Source organism: Magallana gigas, chromosome 1, assembly GCF_963853765.1.
Source record: "Magallana gigas chromosome 1, xbMagGiga1.1, whole genome shotgun sequence".
Lineage (NCBI taxonomy): Eukaryota > Metazoa > Mollusca > Bivalvia > Ostreida > Ostreidae > Magallana > Magallana gigas.
The window spans coordinates 60386450-60406859 of NC_088853.1; the positions used below are offsets into that span (position 1 = coordinate 60386450).

The following is a 20410-nucleotide window of genomic DNA, read 5'->3' on the forward strand; positions in this document are numbered from 1 at the left end:
TTTGATAAATTTTACATAGAAAAGTTAGCATTTTGTGTTTCACTTTATTTATAATTATGCCTGACTCAATATTACACCTCATTGATAAATTAGCTGTGCTATGCTGACTGTAATTTTGCTGCTCTATAAACATCTATAAACATCTAATCCTAATGCATGTTGACAGGTTCTGTTAACAAACCAATTAAACTGTGTTTAAAACAAGCAGTGTTGGTCATTTCATTATGGTGGCTGCAACAAATTCCCCAGGGCCCTGAACTTGGGGCTTCGACTAAGAATCGACTGGAAATCTCAGCAGTTTTGTTTCAAGTGTAGACTGCGCTGTCATTTCCATATTGCGACGCAAGCAGAAATTTCTGAATAACTATATTTTTGGAATTTTTTTCTAGGTAAATATACTATTTTAATATAAGAATATTGAAGATTTGATGCATCAGATATTTCTAACAGCTAATAGGGGGTCGGATACCGGAACGTCATTACAATGTTGTAACTTTGATAACCTAGTTAATTTTGGGAGTTCATAAATGCCCAAAATTTTTTGTTTTTAATCCAATACATGTATTACGCAGTATAGTTAAGGCGGTCAATAGACTGTTTCACGATAAATTCCACGCATGCGCTTAACTACTTCCGCAGTGCAACTGCTATGTAGGTCACTATTTCTACTACGAAAGAACAAAAATTCACACGCATGAAATAAAGTATTTTTAAGTGAAAGTGTGTTTGTTTTTTATTTTAAAGTAATCATTGTATCCAGATCTCACTTTTTATGAGAAAAAATACAAGGTATTACGCTATTTAAACTTAAAATTAAGAGTCGAACTTCGTGCACTACGGGCACTTCCGTGTTTATATACTTCGTCGAAGATGGCTACCCGGGAGAATTCAAATGACCAAAAGAGGAAAAGAAAGGGTGCACTGACTGATTTGCCCATTAAGTTCCAGGCTACAACACTTGATGGTATTATTCCAGATATACCTGGTCATGAAAACCTCCCCCCATTGCAGTTAGCGTCTTATTCTGCCATCCCTCCCAATTCCCTGCCCAAGATCTCCTTTCAATAAATCTATCATCACATGATTTTACGACGTACAGTTGATGGGAAAGAAGTTTTTTTTTCATAAGAGCATTTGCAAGCTTGCTCCACAAATTTTTATCATATTTTAATATGACATATGTCAGTTTAGACAAGTTAAACATATTGTTTATCTTTTACAAATATCTGATCCTTAAAGAGGATACAATAACAATTTGTAGAATAGATGCGTGTATTATATATATGATATATTGCCTATTTGATAATCATTTTATCAAATCATTTATTCTAGATTGATGATTCTGTTGAATACATCAGAGGATTTTGTCTTGCTTCAATGAAAAAGGCAAAATACAAAGTGTATATTTGCATCGAGGACAAACAGAATTTGTGTTTTGCCTACTGTGAATGCCCAATTGGGTAGGGGCTTTTTACCATTCAGCTGTTCTCTCAGAAAATATTTAAATTCCATAAAAATATTTCATTTAATGCTTTCAAACCCTTTCAAATCAAGCACCCTGTAAAATACAGGCAATGCTGGAGTCTGGAGCAAATTTACTGGTGGATCATTTGAACAATGTGTATTTAATTTGATGAATAATTATTGGTTCCAGTATAACATTAATATTAATATTAATGAGATGGAAAAATATATAATTATATATTAATCAATAATTTATATTATCATTACAGATTAGCCCAATCTTGCAGCCATATTGGTGGCCTCCTCTTCCATTTGCACCATCTCCATTTACATGAGGGTTTGAAATCAGACAGTGCTACGTCGAAACAATGTATGTGGAATGTGCCGAGACCAATCAAGATGGACCCTAAGCCCCTCAAGGAGTGGAATTTTGCCAAACCAAAACTGCAAGAGAGTGGCGAGATTGAGCACAGGACCACGGATGGAAGAAAGTTGGATTTTGATCCGCGTCATCCAACACAGAGAGAGTTCAATATCTGGCACTCTCTTGAGCAGCTTAAATTGCTCAAGAGCATATTTCCCAATACTGGTCAGTTAACATACTCCAACATGATCTTGGTTTAAAATTTAATTTTGACTACATAATTAAGAAAAATACATTTATAACAACAACAGATAATTTCAATTCCCTGACATCTTATATGATGGACAATTTAAAAAAAAACTTAAACTAAAACTCCTCTGAAAACATAACATAATTTAATAAATATTAAATTCTTTTGAAAGGCATGGGTCACTTGTGAAATATTCCGGATGAAAGCCCAGAGTTTGAATCTGAAGTGGAGGTAGAGTCAACAGAGGCTCCGAGGAAAAAGGCGATGAAAGCTCTGATCCTGTCTGATGAGAACTGTAAGAAATGTTTTGTATACATGTAAACATAGAGTCAAAAAATGTAAAAGTAAAACTGAGAAGGATTATTCAATTACTTTTTTGTACATAGTGCCCATGACAATATCAATCAATGAAAGCCTCAGCTCGTACATTGAGGAGAAAACAAGAGGACAGAGGGCATGCAGCCTGTGGAGAGACCTGCACAAGGGGAGAATAACTAGTTCCTTATTTGGCGCAGTTCTAAGCTCTGGAACAAATCCTGTCTCCTTAGTGAACCAGATTGTGAATGGTTCTAATCTTGACAGGTACATTTTCATAAAACTTACAGGTATAAAAATCTTTAAGAAATACTTTAAGTTTATAATTCTGCTAAATAAAATCTCATACTAGGTACCAGACACTACCTCCACCAGTCCAGTGGGGAGTAGACAAGGAAGAGGAGGCTCTCAAGGACTACCTGACACTGCAAAATGCTGTGACTGATTTAACAACGGAGGCATCTGGACTCACCATCTACCCAACCAATGCCTTTTTAGGAGCATCTAGTGATGGTTGGGTGCATGATAAATCCATGCCCGAGGGGAACCAAACAGGGGTTCTTGAGATCAAATGTCCATACTCGATCTCTGGAAATATTATTACTGATAAAGAGGTAAAACAAACTGTGCAAGAGTCAACAACTTTTTTATCATCTTCAAAGCACATTTATTGAACAACTTTGTGAACTCTTTCAGGTACATGAGCTAGCAGGACAAGCTGGGTTCTGCTTGGAAATTACCAATGAAGGGCCTAGACTAAATAGAAGTCATAAATATTATGCCCAAATCCAAGGGGAAATGGCAATAATGGGATGTTCGTGGGGAGATTTTGTTGTATGGACCGCTGCCAGCCAAAGCAACTGCTTTGTTGAAAGAATTAACTTTGATGTTGAATTTTGTTCTGCCATGTTGCCAAAATTAGTTGACTTTTTTGTTAGTCACATTTCACCCTTTTACACTAAACATTAAATTTCTATTATGCTTTTTATCAAATTCATAAATGACTTAGTTTTTATTATAATGTTTATCAACATAAGCATAGAAAGTGTTTGACTATACATACCTAACTTTCAATCAAAGGTACATCAAGGTTTGTTATCCAACAGCAAACAGAAAACATCTGGGATGATAATGGCACTAAAGAAAGAGAAAGAACACCATCAAATATATGAAAATTTTTGACGCGACCAATAGCTCTTTCCACATGAATTCTTAATTTAGCAATTTCTTGAGTATTTAAAACTTCTTGAGTTGTAAACTGATTAGAAGAAGAACGAAAAGGTGGAATATTAAGAGTGCATCCCTTTTTCTCTAACATGTCTTTGATGGTAAAACCCTTGTCTGCCATCACTCCATCGCCCTCTTCTATGAGGTCTAATAGACAGGTGCGCTCAATCATCTGTCGGTCTGAAACTCTTCCACCAAAGCCCTCTGAAACAAATGAAATCACACCAGAAGGAGTGATTCCAACAAGAAATTTTAAAGTAGTGTGATGCTTGTAATTTGAAAATGACTGATTCTGATTAACCAGACTGCTGGATCTTTGAATAAAGATTTCAGTACAATCAAGTATAACTCTTAAATTAGGGAAAGATTTAAAACATGACGGCATATTTCTCTGAATAACATCCCTTGATGGAAAGGGGTTCAGCTCCTTAAGTTCCTTGTAGAGTAGGCAAACCCAGGTGGTGAAGTACTGAGAGAATGCACCCACGGACACACCAAACCGCTCTGCCATGTCCTGGACATACAATCCGACCTAAAGTTATATTTTTTAAAGTTCTATGACATACAAGTCAGGGTCTATGGTTTCTGTAAATGAATATGATAGTACATGATAAATACAGATTCATTGCCAGTAATTATGTGTTACCTTCAGTCTCATCATGGTTGCTAAGAATTGGTCGATTGGATCAAGAGCCATGCACCGCCTAGATCTAGTCCTCTCATCAGGGGCTGATGGACTTCCACGCCAGTATACCATCTTCTCGCATTTAGGTGCCAGGTAGCTAAAATTGTTCATTAGGAACATACAATATTTATATGTACTTGTACATAAAAAGGCCATAAATCATGAAATTCCAAATTGAGAATTTCAACTCTTTTTCTTATTCTTTCCAATGACCAAAAAAATAAGAATTAAAGAAAACATACTTAAACAGCCACAAAAACACAGCAAAGCTTGTAAGTCCTGTATAGAACTTAGTCATGGCATCATCATCTTTGATCTTTGAAACAGACCATTTGTTGTCCTGCATCCGTCTGAGTTCCAACTTTAATCTCATGTTCTCCTGTAAAAGAGGATCTGGGTCACACTGTACACCTGTAATTATAGAATAAAATCCACTAATTAATATACAACAGTACTTCAAACTTTGAACAAACTTTTTCCTATGGTAGAAGTGAATGAGTTGTTCTCCAATATCAATACCTATGTCTCTAGTCAATCTGACTCCTGTCTCTACATCATCTTCAATCTCTGTCATGGGTGCTGCAAGATCAGAAATCATCTCTTCCTCCTTATCTGTAAATGTAAATTTCATACAAAGGATGTCTGTATTATAATTAACATCATATAATGTGTAGAAATTAACTAGCTCATCCACTCAATGTTTTGCATATCTGATTTTCAAAGTTATTATTAAAAAGCACACAACCATGATAGTCAATATAAATGGCTCTCACCTTTGCTGTAAGAATGGGCAAACACAGAAAAGCTCAAACTCCTATTCTCCTGCTCTCTAGCTCTATCTTAAGACTCTTCAAATTCCTATTGAATATAAGTGTTTGCAGTCAATAAATGAAGAAATTGTTAATTCTAGATTTGTAATTCTGTAAAAATCTATATTATTTAATTAATATGAATATAATTAATTTTGAATCAATCGTTTAAAGTGCAAGTTTACATACATGTAACAACAACAAAAAAGATTATTAATACATGTATTATTTTTTTTGTTAATTAATATTTTTTGTTTTTTGGTTTATTTAATAGTACCTATTTTTTTTTCAAACTTACCTTCTGCAGATTTCTTCTTGATACTCTCTCTTCTCTCTAATGATCAACTGTTTTTTCCTTGTAAGAGAAGATGGTCGGGGCATAATTGGCATCATCCGGGTCATCACTATGCCATCCAAACTCAAAATGCTCTGAACAAATGCAGGAAAACTCATTAGGTGCAAAGTTTTTTCTGTTGATTGCCCTAATCCAGGCACGACGCTTTCGAACATCTTTGGGAAATCTGTAAAGTTTAACAAAATAAAAACATTTTTACAAATTGCATACACCAGTAGTTAGGGCTATAATTTGTGCAAACAATGACTAGAAGAATCTGTTTTCTACATTTTCAAAACATGACAAACAATAAAATAACAAATAAAGCAATCTTTTTTCTCTTTTTCTCAATGCATACAATGAGAAACACCGTTTGTCAAACTATGAAATTAATTTTTCACGAAGTAAATTAAAGTGTTAGCATGTTGCCGTGATTTCATGGTTTATCTTCAATGAACAGTCTAAAGAGTATGATAGAATCTTTGGGAGTTATATGAAAACATAATTTCTCTGAAAATAGCTTAATAAAAAAAAACCATAGCCAAAGACATATAGCCTAGTAAGCCCCTGTTAAGACTGGAATTGCGTATACATCATGTACTTAGTAGGTTCGCTTCGTCGGTCATTTTTAAAAATATCAATGAAAAGATATCTTTCGAGTCATCCCGATTTGTGCACTGAACAACACAACAAGCACGCACCATAGCTTTATGTTTGTTATGATTAAAACGAAAGAAGAGCGGTTTCAGTAAAAAGAAAGTTGCCCTGCGGAAGTGTTTGTGCGCATGCGCGAAAAGCAGTCCCGCAGTTATCGTGAAGGGGCTTATAAAATGTTTGTGATGAAAATACGTATACTTTAGTTAAACTGGCATGTTCTATTTAAAATCAATAACAGTCACTCAAATCAATATATTTCTAAAATATATATATGACAGTACAATATTTTATGTTCATTTTTTGTTCATAGTGGTCACGTGATATGGCAGTCGCATGGTACAAGCAGATGTATTTGTGGTTTTGAGGTCATTAAAAAAATTCAAAATTGCAAGGGCATAATCATGTCAAAATTCACAACTAAATTATGAAATAACTTGATGTTATATCGTAGATTTTGAAAAATGGTGCGACCTTTATAAGATAAGAATATTTGTTAGTAGAAACCGTAATTTATAATGCATATGTTGAATAATTTTGAAGGTCACAGGGTTAATTTCATTAAAAAATAATTAATTTGTAAGATTTTACAAGGATCGTAGAAGTTTTTAAGTTACATAGCATATATCAAATTCACATGTTAAAGTTTGTCGGATTCAGGTAAGTTTATGCCCTTGCAATTAAGTGATTTATTTAGGTACTCAGATTTTAGATATATACGATAGTTTATGCAAAACCGAGGTGGCTTCTTTATACGATGCATACTTTTAACAAAATAAAAATAAGACTATATAGGTAGCATTCTACTAATAATAATTTTAAGCAAATTATTCATTTATACTTTTTCGTTAATGTATGACATCTATTTTTCTTCGCTATAAAACTGCACGATAGCCTTCAATGATTTAACTTAATGCGTCATTTTGAAGCATATGACGTCATATTTTGTAGTACAGCGAGAACGACATCTCGCTTATTTTTCAGTGTGTGCGATATAACGGACATCAAAATTGTAAGTAATAGCATTTGTTGTTTTTAATTAAAAGATTAGTATAAGTTAATTTTACTAATAAATAGATTAATAAGTACTTTCGAGGTTTGTAATATACTGTGTCATAATGCACATTTCCCGTACTTTTTGTCTGAGCGGAGTTTATTGACAGCCTTAACTGTGCTGCGTAGGTATAAGTAACAATATGTGTCAAATTGTTATATATATATGTAATAGGCTTTTGTGTAAAGTGTACATAACTGAAAAAATACCCCTATTTGGAGCCTGATTTTACCTTCAAAATACACGAAAACCCAGGAGCTTTCGGGGGCTTTGCCCCCTGGGCCCCCACCCACGGGGGGCCTCAAGTCGGCCCCCAGACCCCCTGCCTCAATAATTTTATCAACGCCCCCCCCCCTTACTACAAATCATGTATCCGCCCCTGACAATGATTACCCAATCTATTAAAATACAAGATAAATAGAGAAGGCAAATATTGCTTGTGACATGTACGTAGTTTTTTTTATATATCTTTATGATAAAGCAGAGAAAAGCAAAAAAAAAAAAAAATAAAAACAAAATAAAAACCCCACAAAAAACAAACATGGAACTTGTATCAAATTAACTTCATGTACATGTTACCAAAAAATCCGACCGAATATGCGCCTTTGTCACATTTAATTAAATTAACTGAAAATAAAAACCGCAACACCATTATTTTCCGCTTGTTTTTATTGAAGTTTCTCCTTTTTAAAAAAAAAATACGTAAACTTTCTCCGAGAGAATAACTGTTGATCCGATAAAGGAGAAAAAACTGACTTAAAAATAGGGATTTTGAATATTATTGCATCGTAGGGAGAAGTAATATTCATTTCTGTAAATAATGTTATTAAATTTTACGTTACATAGCGGTATCTGTATATCAGGAGTAAAATTTAGACGCTCACCTATTCATAAATTCCCCCGATGATCTTAGATAGCTGATTATTATTTTAAATGTTCAAGTCTACTCGTATTATCAAATAATATTAGCCCTGAATAAATTTTCATAGATGCCATCAATTTTGGCTATTTACCAAATTTTGACAGCACGAAACAAATTCAAACTTGCACATAGTCTTCAAAAAATTTAGAAAGATTTATTTACAGAAGTTACGTGTTTTTTTATGCACGTTTTTACTTACATTTCCTTACATGAATCATGAGTACGTGTAATATATAACAATCCATGCTACCCTGAAAAATTTAACTCGCCATTAAACTTATCATTGTTTAAACCCCTGTCACACTGGAGCTGCGTCCTCACAGCGATCCCGCTGCGTAATTGAATAATGTAAAACGCCATGGTAAACGAACTAGAGTCTTCTACAGCGCCGTAGCAACTCAACGGCATCTTCGTTCGCCGCGGTGGGATATCCTAGCCTAGAACATTTTAGAACGCCATGCGACGGCGCGTACTTTGAACATGCACAAAGTACGCGCCGTGGCTCTGCGTTCCGATAAACACGCCGTAGAAGTGGAGTAAGGTCGCCATGAGAGCGCCGTAAAGTCTCCAACAGCGCATGTGCACGCAGTCAGCGCGCAGAGCACGCTGAGGATGCGCGGTAAAAATTCCTAGCACGTCATGAGCGCTCGGCGGATACCCAGCTAGAGGGCAGTCAATCGCCAAGTAGAACTCTGTGGAAACGTAGTTGGGAGCTCTGTAAGAACGCCTTTCTGAATTTTCCTTGCGAACCTACGGCGATTCCATTAATTTTACAACGCCGTGAACACGCACTGGGAACGCAACTTTGTGTGACAGGGCCTTAAAGAGTTTTCAAAACAATTACACAAACTGTGTTTGACAAATAGTTTTCCTAAAACATTTTCTTCCTGTCTTTATACAGGTTTTCATTCACAGCACGTTTTTATAACAAAAGCAGAAGTGAAATTTTAGTCATTAGTCATTATAATCGTTTGACACCTAATCACATAAATTTTCATCTCGCAGCATCAACGGAAGACCTACTCGTTGCTTTGCCACGAGCTCTGCTCTAGTTTGGTTATATTATTTTTACGCGCAGTGATTTCGCACTGGCTGTGGCGCTGTAACGTCGCACCGTGCACAAACTCTCGCGCAAGTTCATAGTGCTTAGGAATACAAGGTATACTGATATTTGAGAGCATGTTGGTTTTAAGTGTTTTTGTGTCCTATATCGTTGAATGAATTTACAGTTAATGTACTTCAGTCGTTGGATAAAAGAAAGAAACAAATTGTCTCATATTAGAGTTTGAGTCTGACATCATCATAATTATTTCATGCAGTCTATGATTTTCCTAAAAGCAATGGTGGTTTCAACCAATTGATAAAAGAGGCGTCTATATTTCAATCCTGTCTGTTTCGGTCACTAAGGTTCGAATGAATTTGGATATTACAAATTTACAAATATAGTAAACTATATTTTGAAACAATGTTTTAATTGAAAAATTGTTCAATGCAGTTGAGTCTGAATTCCGTGAGTTAGAAACCATTTTGTTCTCACAAGGAGTGGTATTTCTTGTCAGGAAGGTCTGTTGAAAGAAGCATATTTTTCCACGAAGTTTACAATAGGGCAGAGTTTTACAGACACATTGTATTAAAAAAAAATATGTTAAAACCCCTTATTTATGGGATTTTTTCCTATTACTGTAAAAAAGAATATTCGCACTTAAACGAGACTGTCTTGCTATAAGGTAATTGTTCCCGATCTGTTTAAGCCGTTAAGTACAGGAAAAAGTTGTTATCAAATCACTTATGACATTACAAGTATTGGCTCTAGCACAAAAATGATACTCCATAGCCATTTTCTAGGACTTTGCTTTAATGCCAATGTATACATGTTTTTATATTACCTGTATATATTTTATATAGCAACAAGAGTAAAATGGTCCAAACAGGAAGAAAAAGAAGTCAAGGAATATCTCTCTGACTGTTACATATCCAAAACATTTCCTGGTATGAAAATGTGCCTACGACTTATTGAAAGCAACAGAAAGGCCGCAGGAATATTATGGAAAAGAAAATGGGAGACCATTCAGAATTTTTTTTAGAATGACCTCAAAAGACTGAAGTAATAAAGATTTGAACTTTTTATAGAGTTTCATGTATGTCTTAATTTACATTTTGTTGATAGTATTAGTAATACGCGAGTGGCTCATAGAAAAGAACATCATGCATATGCATTGTTATAAATATCACTGCACGAAAAAACGCCTTTTATTATATTTAATTTGTTATAAAATGTTTACAAAAGATGAACTTGAATCTTTGATTACCTTTTAATTTCTAAAAGATGATCTTTTAGCTTTAATTTGAGAAAAGTTAACGAAAGGTCAACATTTTTCAACTTTTATATTTAAAAAAGGTGATTATTACCTTCTGTTTTCGAAAGATGAAAAAATATGAACTTTAATTAGCCGACATATTTAAAAAGATAATTTTTCACCTTGTGAATTTTTAGAAAGAATAATATATTAATACATGTTAATTTTTTTTTTTTTTTTTTAATTATTCCTTACTTGAAAACTTATAATTATCAATTGCACGTAAAGTGTCACATTTGTTAACTTCATCCTTTCTTCTTTAAATTTATCAACTGTTTAATATATTGGCATATTTTCCCATGTATTTATTTAATTATCTACATGCATTATCATCAAATAAGTAAATTAATGGCTCTAGATCTTTTCAATATTTATTTTAAGAAATAATGATATATATAATAACATGTTATCATGTACACACATGATATACCATTGTTGAACAATTAAATTGTGACTTAAATTGAAATTAAATACACATACCAGTACTTAATCAATTTAATTGTATAATTTATACAAATACAAACTCATTTGAATCCTTTTGACAACAAATTAAAAGTCAAAAAGGAAAGTCAATTATGACAAGGTAAACACATTTATAATAAATGTATGTACATTGTGTTGTCAAAAAAATCATCATAAAAATGATAATATAAATGATTTCAATAATTATGATAAAACAAAGCAGGGATATAATATTCAGTTCACACAATATATCTCTCTCTTGGGCAAACTACAATAACATCTTTTCCCAAAATACTTTCAGTAGCATACACAAATTTACTTTTTATTCTCTGAACAGGAATATACATTGATGAACTTTGCTGTTCAAATTGATTTCTATACCATATTTCCACTGGTTTTCCAAATGAAAATCTCAATGAATTTGGTAGACGTTTAAACCAAACAACTTTTGCTAAATAGTGACTTTTTAATTCACCATCAATCATGACTTTGTGCTCAAAAAATCTGACAATTTGACCTGGATGGGGTGTGAGATCACTATAAGTATGTACAAGTTCACCATCATCTCCACACCAGAATGCTAAAATAAAGGAGGAACGGACACTACGGCCGTGCTTTGAGCCTAAAACAGATCCATTTATGTACAACTCTTTTCCTACTTTCACAGAAGTACACAATTTCAATTGCTTATCACCATACAAAAATGAATACATATTTTGAAGTTCATTCAACTCAACATCAGTTAATATTTCACCCTTATACTTTTTGGTAAAGATACCATTGTTATTACTCCAGTCAACTGATTGTAAATTTATTTGAATTGAGGCTTTTTCTACATTACTTGTATGCTGTGCTGATTTTAATTGCTGATGTAAGGTTCCACGCACACTGTCAGAATGAAATTTAGTCAGGTCATTAAATAGACACAAAAAATCATCATCAAAATCTGACTGTTTTTCCCTGGCCCAACTCTCTTTCAAGTATTTTTTCATAATCTGGGTTTCAATACTTTTTCTGTTTGTTGGATAAGAACCAAGTATTCCGTTTTCTCTCTCAAAACTGAACAACCAAAACGAGTAGATTGGACCAAAGTCAAACAAACAATCTAACAAATGACCATGCAAATGCATATTTGGTGTTACAAAATCAACTCCATAAAGTTGTTCAAACTTTTTACAAAAACTAACCAATAATCCATCAGCTACTTTTACATTTCCTAATGAAATGTATCTAGAACACAACCGTCTACATGCTAATACATATTTTCTCCAGCATTCTAAATGTTCATCGGGTATGACATCTTTTAAAGCATAAACTGAGAACAGTAGAGTCCAATTTTTCCACTGATCAGCATTAAATGATCCATAAGAGGATGAAAACTTTTTAGGTAATTTGCCAATATCAGATGGACAGAAAATTTTCTCTATCTTCTCTTGAATAACTAAAAAATCACTATCTTTTAAGATCATTTTAGTTTTCCATACACTTATCATATGTTTAGCAGTCCCAAGGAAAAGATTGTGCATTGGGTCAATCGGTGTCATCCTTATTGGGTCAAAATAGTCTAAATCTAGCAGACATGACACTCTTACTCCATGCTTCTTTTCTAGGTTTTCTTTTTCAGATTTTAAAGAACATTTAGAAATTTTCCCACAAACTTCCCTGTGATGAAAATTTGTTCTTGGAGGCCAAGTGCTTCTGTCAAAACCACCAAATATCTTTTCTCCTAACACACCTGGAAACTTTTTTTCACATTTGTTACAGCCTAAGTTAGCCATGTGACCATAAAACCCACATAATTTCCTGCTTGCAGGAACATCACATCCTACACAAAGGAGAGCCAATCTGAACTTTTTAGTTTGGTTTTTGGATTTCCTAGATTTAATATGAAAACCATTATGCCAAGCATCATTTAGTTCGTCCACTAAAGGTTGAAGAAATGTATTTGTTGGTGGTTCTTTCTTCATATCAGGTATTATACCAATTAACATAATGTTTTCCCTTTTAAATCTTTCTTCTCTTGGTAAATTTAAAACTGATAAGTAAATAGCTCCTACAGAGTAATTGGTATGCTTAAAGGGCTGAAACCAGTCTACATTCAGCATTAAACCATAATTTCCTTCCTCTGTAAAAAAATTGTATTTTCTACCATTGAAATCTTTCCAGATATTTCCATCATAAACATCATGAAGAATATTTTGTTGGGTTTGTCTAGATCTCCACCTTTCACATTTATCCTCAAAATCTTCACGATTTACAAAAGTTTCAAGTGATGACTTTAATGATTTGTAACAATATGTTTTGAATGGTACAAATTTTGAAGCACCTGTTTCTCCTACATCTTTAAGTAAAGGTTCTTTACATGTTTTACGCATGTATGCAAGTCTATGGTTTGGAAAGCACATATGATTACAGAGTTTTGATTGTTGTCTACCTTCAACACTTAAAAAACAATCATTCAAGTCATACAATGTAAAACACTTTCTACATACAACATACTTTGAAAATTGTGACTTGCTGTTGGCTAAAACTTTTGACATTGTGTATAAATTCTGTGGGAAAATTTTTACTATTGTTTGAAGTGCTGCTGAAAAATTACTTAAAAAATTAAATACAGTTGAAAATAGTTTTAATAATGCTTCAACAGCTAAGTCTGACACATTGTATACCGATTGCCACAGTACTAAAAATGTACATACAACTCGTGTCAAAACATTAATGGATTCTGACTCGGATACCACAGCTTTTTTCGACTCTTCAACATCTAGATCTGTATCCATTGAAATGTCAATTTCATCAGAATCAGAATCACTGGTTTCTAAAATTTCACTTCCATTCTCAAAGTCTATGTCAAAAAATGTTTCAGCATCTTCCTCACTAATATTACAAAAAGTTTTGTGTTCAATATATTTTTTTTTGGAGTCATAGTTTTTATACACAACTTCTTCCTCATCTGAGAAAAGGGGAGATTCTTGATGAGCATCATCATCATCTGTATTGCTATCAGAACTTGTACATACATTGGAAGAAGAAAGATTGATCTTATCATTGCCACAGTTTTCCATATGTCGCCGAAAATGTCGGTCGGAAAACTCTAATTTACATGCTGTACAAAACTTTCGTGGTCGCTTTGCTGCAGATGCCATATTGTAACACATATACAGGCAAGCAAGAAAACAAATTAATTTTGCACAAAAAATAAAGATGTCTTGTATTAAAAAATTCCCAAAAATATCAAAGACAAATCCATAACATTCACATACATATTTAAACTGATGTTCACAACACACGAATGGAAAAAGCTCCTGATCACCAAATTGCTGAAATTACTTGACTGTTTTTTCATCTCCATTAGCGACTACCCTTTGAAATCTGTAAACATTAAAAAAATTTTTTATATATTCTGTAACATGCTCTGTATGAAGTAAAGAGATATTGTGGCAAATTCATTTTTTATTTACTGAATATTATGAAAACATAATTATATATAGTTCTTGTAAATACTTATATTTAAAATGATAATTGCTAATGAAAGAGATATACGTTTATACATTGTATAGAGTCAACACCTAATGATCTTTACATTTTTAGTTGCGTTACTTGCTTCTTTATAAAATATAAAGCATATAAAGCAAGTTAATGCCTAGTTCTTTTCATAATTTGTTAAATTACAAAATGTCCTTGGGGTTCAAGAAGAAACACATTTAACTAAAAAAATATGAATAAAAATGTGTTTATATGGTGGGTCACCTCTCCATATCTGCCTGGCTATAGGATAATTTCAAATGAAAACACCTCTCCACGGCAAAGAGGCATGAGGATCTCCAATGTTTACTTAAATGAACTGAATTTTTTTAATAACACTGTTTAATGTAGATAATTAGAAATTTGAGGGTCACCTCTCCATATCTGCCTGGCTATAGGATAATTTCAAATGAAAACACCTCTCCACAGCAAAGAGGCATGAGGATCTCCAATGTTTACTTAAATGAACTGAATTTTTTTAATAACACTGTTTAATGTAGATAATTAGAAATTTGAGGGTCACCTCTCCATATCTGCCTGGCTATAGGATAATTTCAAATGAAAACACCTCTCCACGGCAAAGAGGCATGAGGATCTCCAATGTTTACTTAAATGAACTGAATTTTTTTAATAACACTGTTTAATGTAGATAATTAGAAATTTGAGGGCCACCTCTCCATATCTGCCTGGCTATAGGATAATTTCAAATGAAAACACCTCTCCAAGGCAAACAAGCATGAGGATCTCCAATTTTTAGCTTAGTAATTTTTTCTACCACTATACTAGAACCTGTACTCTTTGAATTGGGATATTTTTGTTGACGATTTGCTATTTTGAGGAAAATAATTCAACAAATACATGACTTACTGCATGTTAAAGAAAAACTCAGTTTTATACATGTACATATTACTGGTTTTCATTTGCACATCACATGTGTTATCATAAAATGATATCGTGATTGACATGCATCAGCCTTAATAACTTCACAGCATGGTTACAGTTTGGAACAGGGGTATAAATATGATGTAATATTCAGTAATAATCATTAAATTCAGTTAAAGTATTTTCATACCTGAAGAGGGTGTATTATTACATTTTCATAGAATTCTCTCTTTGTTCAATAGCTGCAACTCGTTTTTTCAACACTGAATATTCCATAAAACGCACATACAATGGATCTGAGGTGAATGTTATAAAATTTTGATTATCTTTTGGTTTCACTGATGATGATGATGATGATGATGATGATGATGATGATGGTGGTGTTGATGGTGATGATTGTTGTGTTGATGATGATGATGATGAAGACAACCAAGAAATTGATGTTTTGTCTGGACAGGATGAAGCATTGCAGAGGCAAATGTGGTTTTTTTCTATACTTGCTTTCTTATGCAGTTTCTTCTTTTGTCTGTTTTCTTTCCTTTTCCTTTTTCTAAATTTCCTTTTGCTTTCTAAACTATGTTTACCCATCTTTTCCTTTGAAATAAAAATGTTTTACAAAGAAATTAATATACATCAGTTGATATAATTATACTGTTTACATGTATAATATATATATACACATTGCTTTCCATTCACAATAATTCATAGGACTCTCATTTTTTTTTTATCTGCAAAACCCAAGTACAAAATTCTGCAGGATTAAGTGATATTTACCGGTACATGTACATCCACTAAGTATCATTCCTTATAAATGTATATTTCTTACAAAATTGATTGTAATTTATAGCTCCGTAGAAGGGAACTACCACCAAGTATGATTCCCTATATATTTTCTTACAAAATTGATTGCAATTTTTAGCTCTGTAGAAACTGACAGGACTGAAATCTACTGTACACAACCCATATCTGATTGGTCTAAAGCTTCTGCAACCATGGACTGCACGAAATAATCGGGATGATGTCAGACTCAATTTCCCTTAGAAGACAAATTGGCTGGGTTTTTTTTATCTTACTTACTGATGTACATTAACAATAATTTAGGTACTTACTTTTTACGAACAATTTCTTAATGTGCAATGCAAGTACTTGCATCTAGCACTGATGATAGCAGGCGTGGCCTCTTTGACTGGAGTATATGTATACCTTTATAAAACAAACAACAAAAGATACATGTAATTAGTTTATACATCAAATTCATGATAACAAAATCCTATGCTCAGAGAAATGCTTCATGATATTTATCTTTATCTTTGATTTAAAATTTTATCAATTAAATGCCTTGAAAAATAATTTGTGTGTACACACAAATGACACAATGTCAGGCTAGAAGCAAATTTTTACCTGTGACCTCCAATAATGACACAACCATTCAAAAGGCAATTTCATAATCAACTTATGTTATATCCTAAATGACTTATATATAATTTTTACTGTGACAAATAATGCATGACATGCAATTATGGATAGTGTGATGCTCTAACCTGACTGTCTTTAATTTTAGTTTGTTTTACCCCTTTAATCAATGTAATTCAAACATATTTCATATCTTTTTCACCTTTGAATCAAGCATTTACCAAAAAACAGTGAGCTTAAAAAGACATCCTAGACTACATACCAATAAATCCTCGGAAATTGTCCTGCACTATGTTGATGCTAGCTCTTGGGCTTCCAAGCACATGTACCAATCACGGGGTTCTGCAGGGGGTTCCTGTGACTAATTGGGATTCCCGCGCATCCCCTTTTGCCGCGCATCCCCTTTAGCGCGGAATTTTTCCCTCTCAAGAAAAGTTGTCGCTGTCACTAAACCTAGAAAAAATGAGCTCTCCTCTCGATTCGCAAAGTGATAGAATCTTTAGTGATGACGAAGGTGAAGTAGGTTCCTGCACTGGTTCCTCACCAAAACAGAGAAACGGGACTTGTAGTACTCCATGCCAAATTGGAAAGACCCCAAAACGACGCCGAATTCTGCCCACCATGTTGGATTCATCGGGAGCAGAGGAAAGTGATGCAGAAAATTCTCAGACACAGGTAGGGTTGTTCTTATCCTCATAAATTTTTGAACGAATGCAGATATAGCACACTTTTGTACCTTATCGCTTTATTTTGATTATCAAAAAAAGCAATTTAAAGATAATAAACTTATAAGATAGATGATCTTCGCATAGCTTCCCCGCGTACAATAGGCTCATATATTGTTTACATTGTAGAGAAGGAAGTAAACAATATTAACATTAGTTTCGTATTTATGTGGAAACGTTACAAATATACACATACAGTAGCAAAATTATGCTGATTACTACAATTTTTTTAATTTAGAGGACTTATTTGTACTTTCACCTTTTCTTTACCTTTTGTTTATACAAAAATTAACAATACGAAATGGCTTTATTACAAATACTAGAGAGGTTCCGAAAAATCTATTTCTACTTTCACTTTTAATGTTTTGATTACAGGGAAATGACAGTTCGAGAGCAAGTAGTACTTCTTCTACACCGACTGGTCACCAGGTGCAATCAAGTAAAAGGGTCAAAGTGAATCAAACACCAGTCTGTGAGCCAAATAAATGTAAGTAACACAATAACCGACGTTTATCAGTTGGACGTACACTTGATATATTTTTTATAATCGATTAATTAATGTAAGTTGTAAATGTAACGTTACATTTTTACATGATGATTATTAATTGTGTAATTGTATTGGCATTTTTTTAGAAACACTCAGACCATCGTACCTTTCAGTCTCTTTAAATTTTAAAACAAATCAAAGATTGTGCTGAACGTTTATTGACATAGTTTTACATCTTGTTGCCCCTTGAATGTCCCCCTATTGGTCAGTTAAATAATAGAAAAAACAGCATGAGAAGTGCAAAATTATCAGTTGTGTAACATGTTTGTGAGTTTTGATCTAATCTCAATCATTATTTAATTATATATAGCTACAACAAGTTTGTTAGAGAAAATCCTTCTCCAACAAGATGAAATATTAAAACGAATCAAGGCGTTAGAGAAAAAAGAACAGGAGAAGGAAGAAACACGGGAAGAAAAAGTATACGTACCACCTAGTATACGAGTAAGTACATGTGCAAATTTTTAAACGATAAAGCAATGATTTAATTTTAATTTTATTTTATTTTTTTAATTTTTCTATTCGATTATTATATTTATATATATACACACACACCCACACACATGGTGTATTTAGAAATCTAGGACGAATCGCTGGCAATAATATAATATTTATCACATTTGTTGTTGCAGAATGCAATTAGGGATGGCTACAGCGATGGACTCAAACGGGGATATACTTGGATGTTTGACAAAAAGAAGTAAGAATAGAAACTATATAGAAACACATCCATTAATATTTGTTAAATGGCTGCTTTTATAGGTTAAAATTATGAAGAAATTAAAGTGAGACATTAGAAATTCACAGCAATTATAAATAACTAACTTTTGATATATCACATAATAAGTTTTAAAACTTTTAAAAAGTCAAATGATTGTTTTTATATTTATTATAAAGTAACAATTTCAGACAGCAAGATGATGAAAACATCGAAATGACCAACCATATTTTGATGTTTGTTAAGGGCTGGAGCTCTGATATTGAAGAGAGGGTCATCCACTGTAAGTTTTACTGTCACTTTCATGCACATAGTTTACATGTTTGTGTAATTTCTTTAATGTATAATTGAATCAAGAGCTGATAAATTAGGATTTTTTCCCACTTTCTGGAGAAAAATGGTGACATAGGTTTTTCTTCTTCCAAACAAATATAGCATGCATCCTAATCGCAGTATCTACCTGATAGTTTTCACTCAGTCTGTTTGTTTTCATTTGCTACTCCTTTAAGAATTATCTGCTTTCTCAAATACAAAAAAATCATCACAATTGTAAAGTTCTCATTTAAATACACTCCACCCCAAGTAAGTGTACATGTCATCTGCAAACTCCATGCATCTGATAGGTGATTCATTACAAGGTTTGCATGTGCACACCTGATTTTTATTTTTTTTTTCTTAGGTGGCATAAAGAGATACTTTATTTCTAAACGGCAGGAGTCAGTCCTCAAATCAAAAAATAAATTGCAGGAGCAAAAGCAGAAGAGAGTTATTTATGAAAGAAAGAAGGAGGTAACATTAACATATTCATATTTACTTAAGGTGGTATGGGACACCTTTCTATTGTGACATACCTCCAATCGAAATAAACTATAAAATGAAGTACATGTATAATTTTATTTTAAAGTTTTCTTTACCAAATTTGTTATCCAACAGTGTAACGCAATGGGTTCAAGCATTAGCTACGTATCTGTAAGTCATGAGGTTTGAATTCCGCAATGACTTTTATACTTTTAATCAAATTTAACGTACCTTAATGTTTTCAAAATAATTTAAATCATTTTTTTTTTTGTCAGACACTGTAAATTTTAAAAATTCTAAAATGGTAAAAGCATTTTGATGATAATGTACTTTTATCCACATTAATATCAGCAGGTGTCTCATACCACCTCAATTATTCATTCTTGATCTGCATCACTGCAATGTACTGTATTTAATTAATTAAAACATTTAATTTCAATCCTCTACAGAAAGCAAAGAGGAGAAAAAATGCACTGGAACACCTTGCAAGTAGGGGGTGGGAAAATGAGATGAGAAGGGCCCAAGTAAGAAACATCTTAAAGGTGGAGTTTACTTCCAGTGATGAGGAGTGTGATGGTGGATTCATCTCCCATCCACTCTCGTGGCAGAGCGATAAACTTGCCAAGGTGAAATCCCACCTAGATAAAACTTTTCTGGAGATTTGCTCGGTAAAAAGTAGGAGGATGCTACAATCTAGGAGTGTTGGGGCAATTAATATTAAGCCAACTCCTACGTGTCCAGAGGTGTGTCCTTGGATGATAAAAAAAGATTAAGTTGTTTCATTTTTTTAAAGGTATATATTGTGGCATTTTTTATGATCAAAATCTTGTAAAAAAAGTTTCATTTTACTTCATTGAACCATCAAATGAATTTCAACGATATCAAATATTCATTTTATTATTTAT

The 20410-nt window shown here is 33.1% G+C and overlaps 3 protein-coding genes and 1 long non-coding RNA gene across 6 annotated transcripts; 2 read left to right on the plus strand and 2 right to left on the minus strand.

The window, feature by feature from the left end:
- The first annotated feature begins 1863 nt into the window (after positions 1–1863).
- On the plus strand, positions 1864–4408 carry LOC117692478 (uncharacterized). Its single transcript, XM_066087085.1, has 5 exons — positions 1864–2053; positions 2290–2373; positions 2465–2660; positions 2746–3007; positions 3090–4408. The coding sequence occupies exons 1-5, from the start codon at positions 1864–1866 to the stop codon at positions 3360–3362; spliced, it is 1005 nt and encodes a 334-aa protein (XP_065943157.1). The 3' UTR covers positions 3363–4408.
- LOC117680363 (uncharacterized) lies at positions 2080–5715 on the minus strand. Of its 2 annotated transcripts, XR_010711794.1 has the most exons (8): positions 5413–5715; positions 5079–5163; positions 4825–4917; positions 4548–4716; positions 4267–4402; positions 3457–4152; positions 2866–2981; positions 2080–2371 (listed from the first exon to the last, which is right to left on the minus strand). XR_010711794.1 is itself a non-coding variant. In XM_066078431.1 (7 exons), exons 3-6 carry the CDS (start codon positions 4901–4903, stop codon positions 3457–3459), a joined length of 1080 nt encoding a protein of 359 aa, XP_065934503.1. In that variant the 5' UTR covers positions 4904–4917; positions 5079–5163; positions 5413–5710; the 3' UTR covers positions 2080–2371. The 2 variants fall into 2 exon arrangements, 1 of the variants encoding a protein (XP_065934503.1); XM_066078431.1 differs by lacking the exon at positions 2866–2981 and having other exon boundaries at positions 5413–5710.
- Positions 5716–10860: 5145 nt separating this feature from the next.
- LOC109617406 (uncharacterized) lies at positions 10861–17115 on the minus strand. Of its 2 annotated transcripts, none has more exons than XR_010711820.1 (4): positions 16980–17115; positions 16414–16507; positions 15806–15898; positions 10861–14269 (listed from the first exon to the last, which is right to left on the minus strand). It is a non-coding gene; the product is annotated as an uncharacterized lncRNA (long non-coding RNA). The 2 variants fall into 2 exon arrangements; XR_010711827.1 differs by having other exon boundaries at positions 15495–15898.
- Positions 17116–17179: 64 nt separating this feature from the next.
- On the plus strand, positions 17180–20376 carry LOC117685119 (uncharacterized). Its single transcript, XM_034459399.2, has 7 exons — positions 17180–17392; positions 17818–17929; positions 18300–18433; positions 18622–18689; positions 18899–18990; positions 19387–19496; positions 19955–20376. The coding sequence occupies exons 1-7, from the start codon at positions 17180–17182 to the stop codon at positions 20276–20278; spliced, it is 1053 nt and encodes a 350-aa protein (XP_034315290.2). The 3' UTR covers positions 20279–20376.
- Positions 20377–20410: the final 34 nt, after the last annotated feature.

Coding starts and splice junctions, on each gene's coding strand:
- LOC117692478 (XM_066087085.1), top strand. CDS start 1,864: ATGGACCCTAAGCCCCTCAAGGAGTGGAATTTTGCCAAACCAAAACTG. Junction 2,054..2,289: donor GAGCATATTTCCCAATACTG/GTCAGTTAACAT, acceptor ATGAAAGCCCAG/AGTTTGAATCTGAAGTGGAG. Junction 2,661..2,745: donor AATGGTTCTAATCTTGACAG/GTACATTTTCAT, acceptor ATCTCATACTAG/GTACCAGACACTACCTCCAC.
- LOC117680363 (XM_066078431.1), bottom strand. CDS start 4,903: ATGATTTCTGATCTTGCAGCACCCATGACAGAGATTGAAGATGATGTA. Junction 4,717..4,824: donor CAGATTGACTAGAGACATAG/GTATTGATATTG, acceptor CTATAATTACAG/GTGTACAGTGTGACCCAGAT. Junction 4,153..4,266: donor CAACCATGATGAGACTGAAG/GTAACACATAAT, acceptor ATATAACTTTAG/GTCGGATTGTATGTCCAGGA.
- LOC117685119 (XM_034459399.2), top strand. CDS start 17,180: ATGAGCTCTCCTCTCGATTCGCAAAGTGATAGAATCTTTAGTGATGAC. Junction 18,991..19,386: donor TGAAGAGAGGGTCATCCACT/GTAAGTTTTACT, acceptor TTTTTTTCTTAG/GTGGCATAAAGAGATACTTT. Junction 19,497..19,954: donor TTTATGAAAGAAAGAAGGAG/GTAACATTAACA, acceptor AATCCTCTACAG/AAAGCAAAGAGGAGAAAAAA.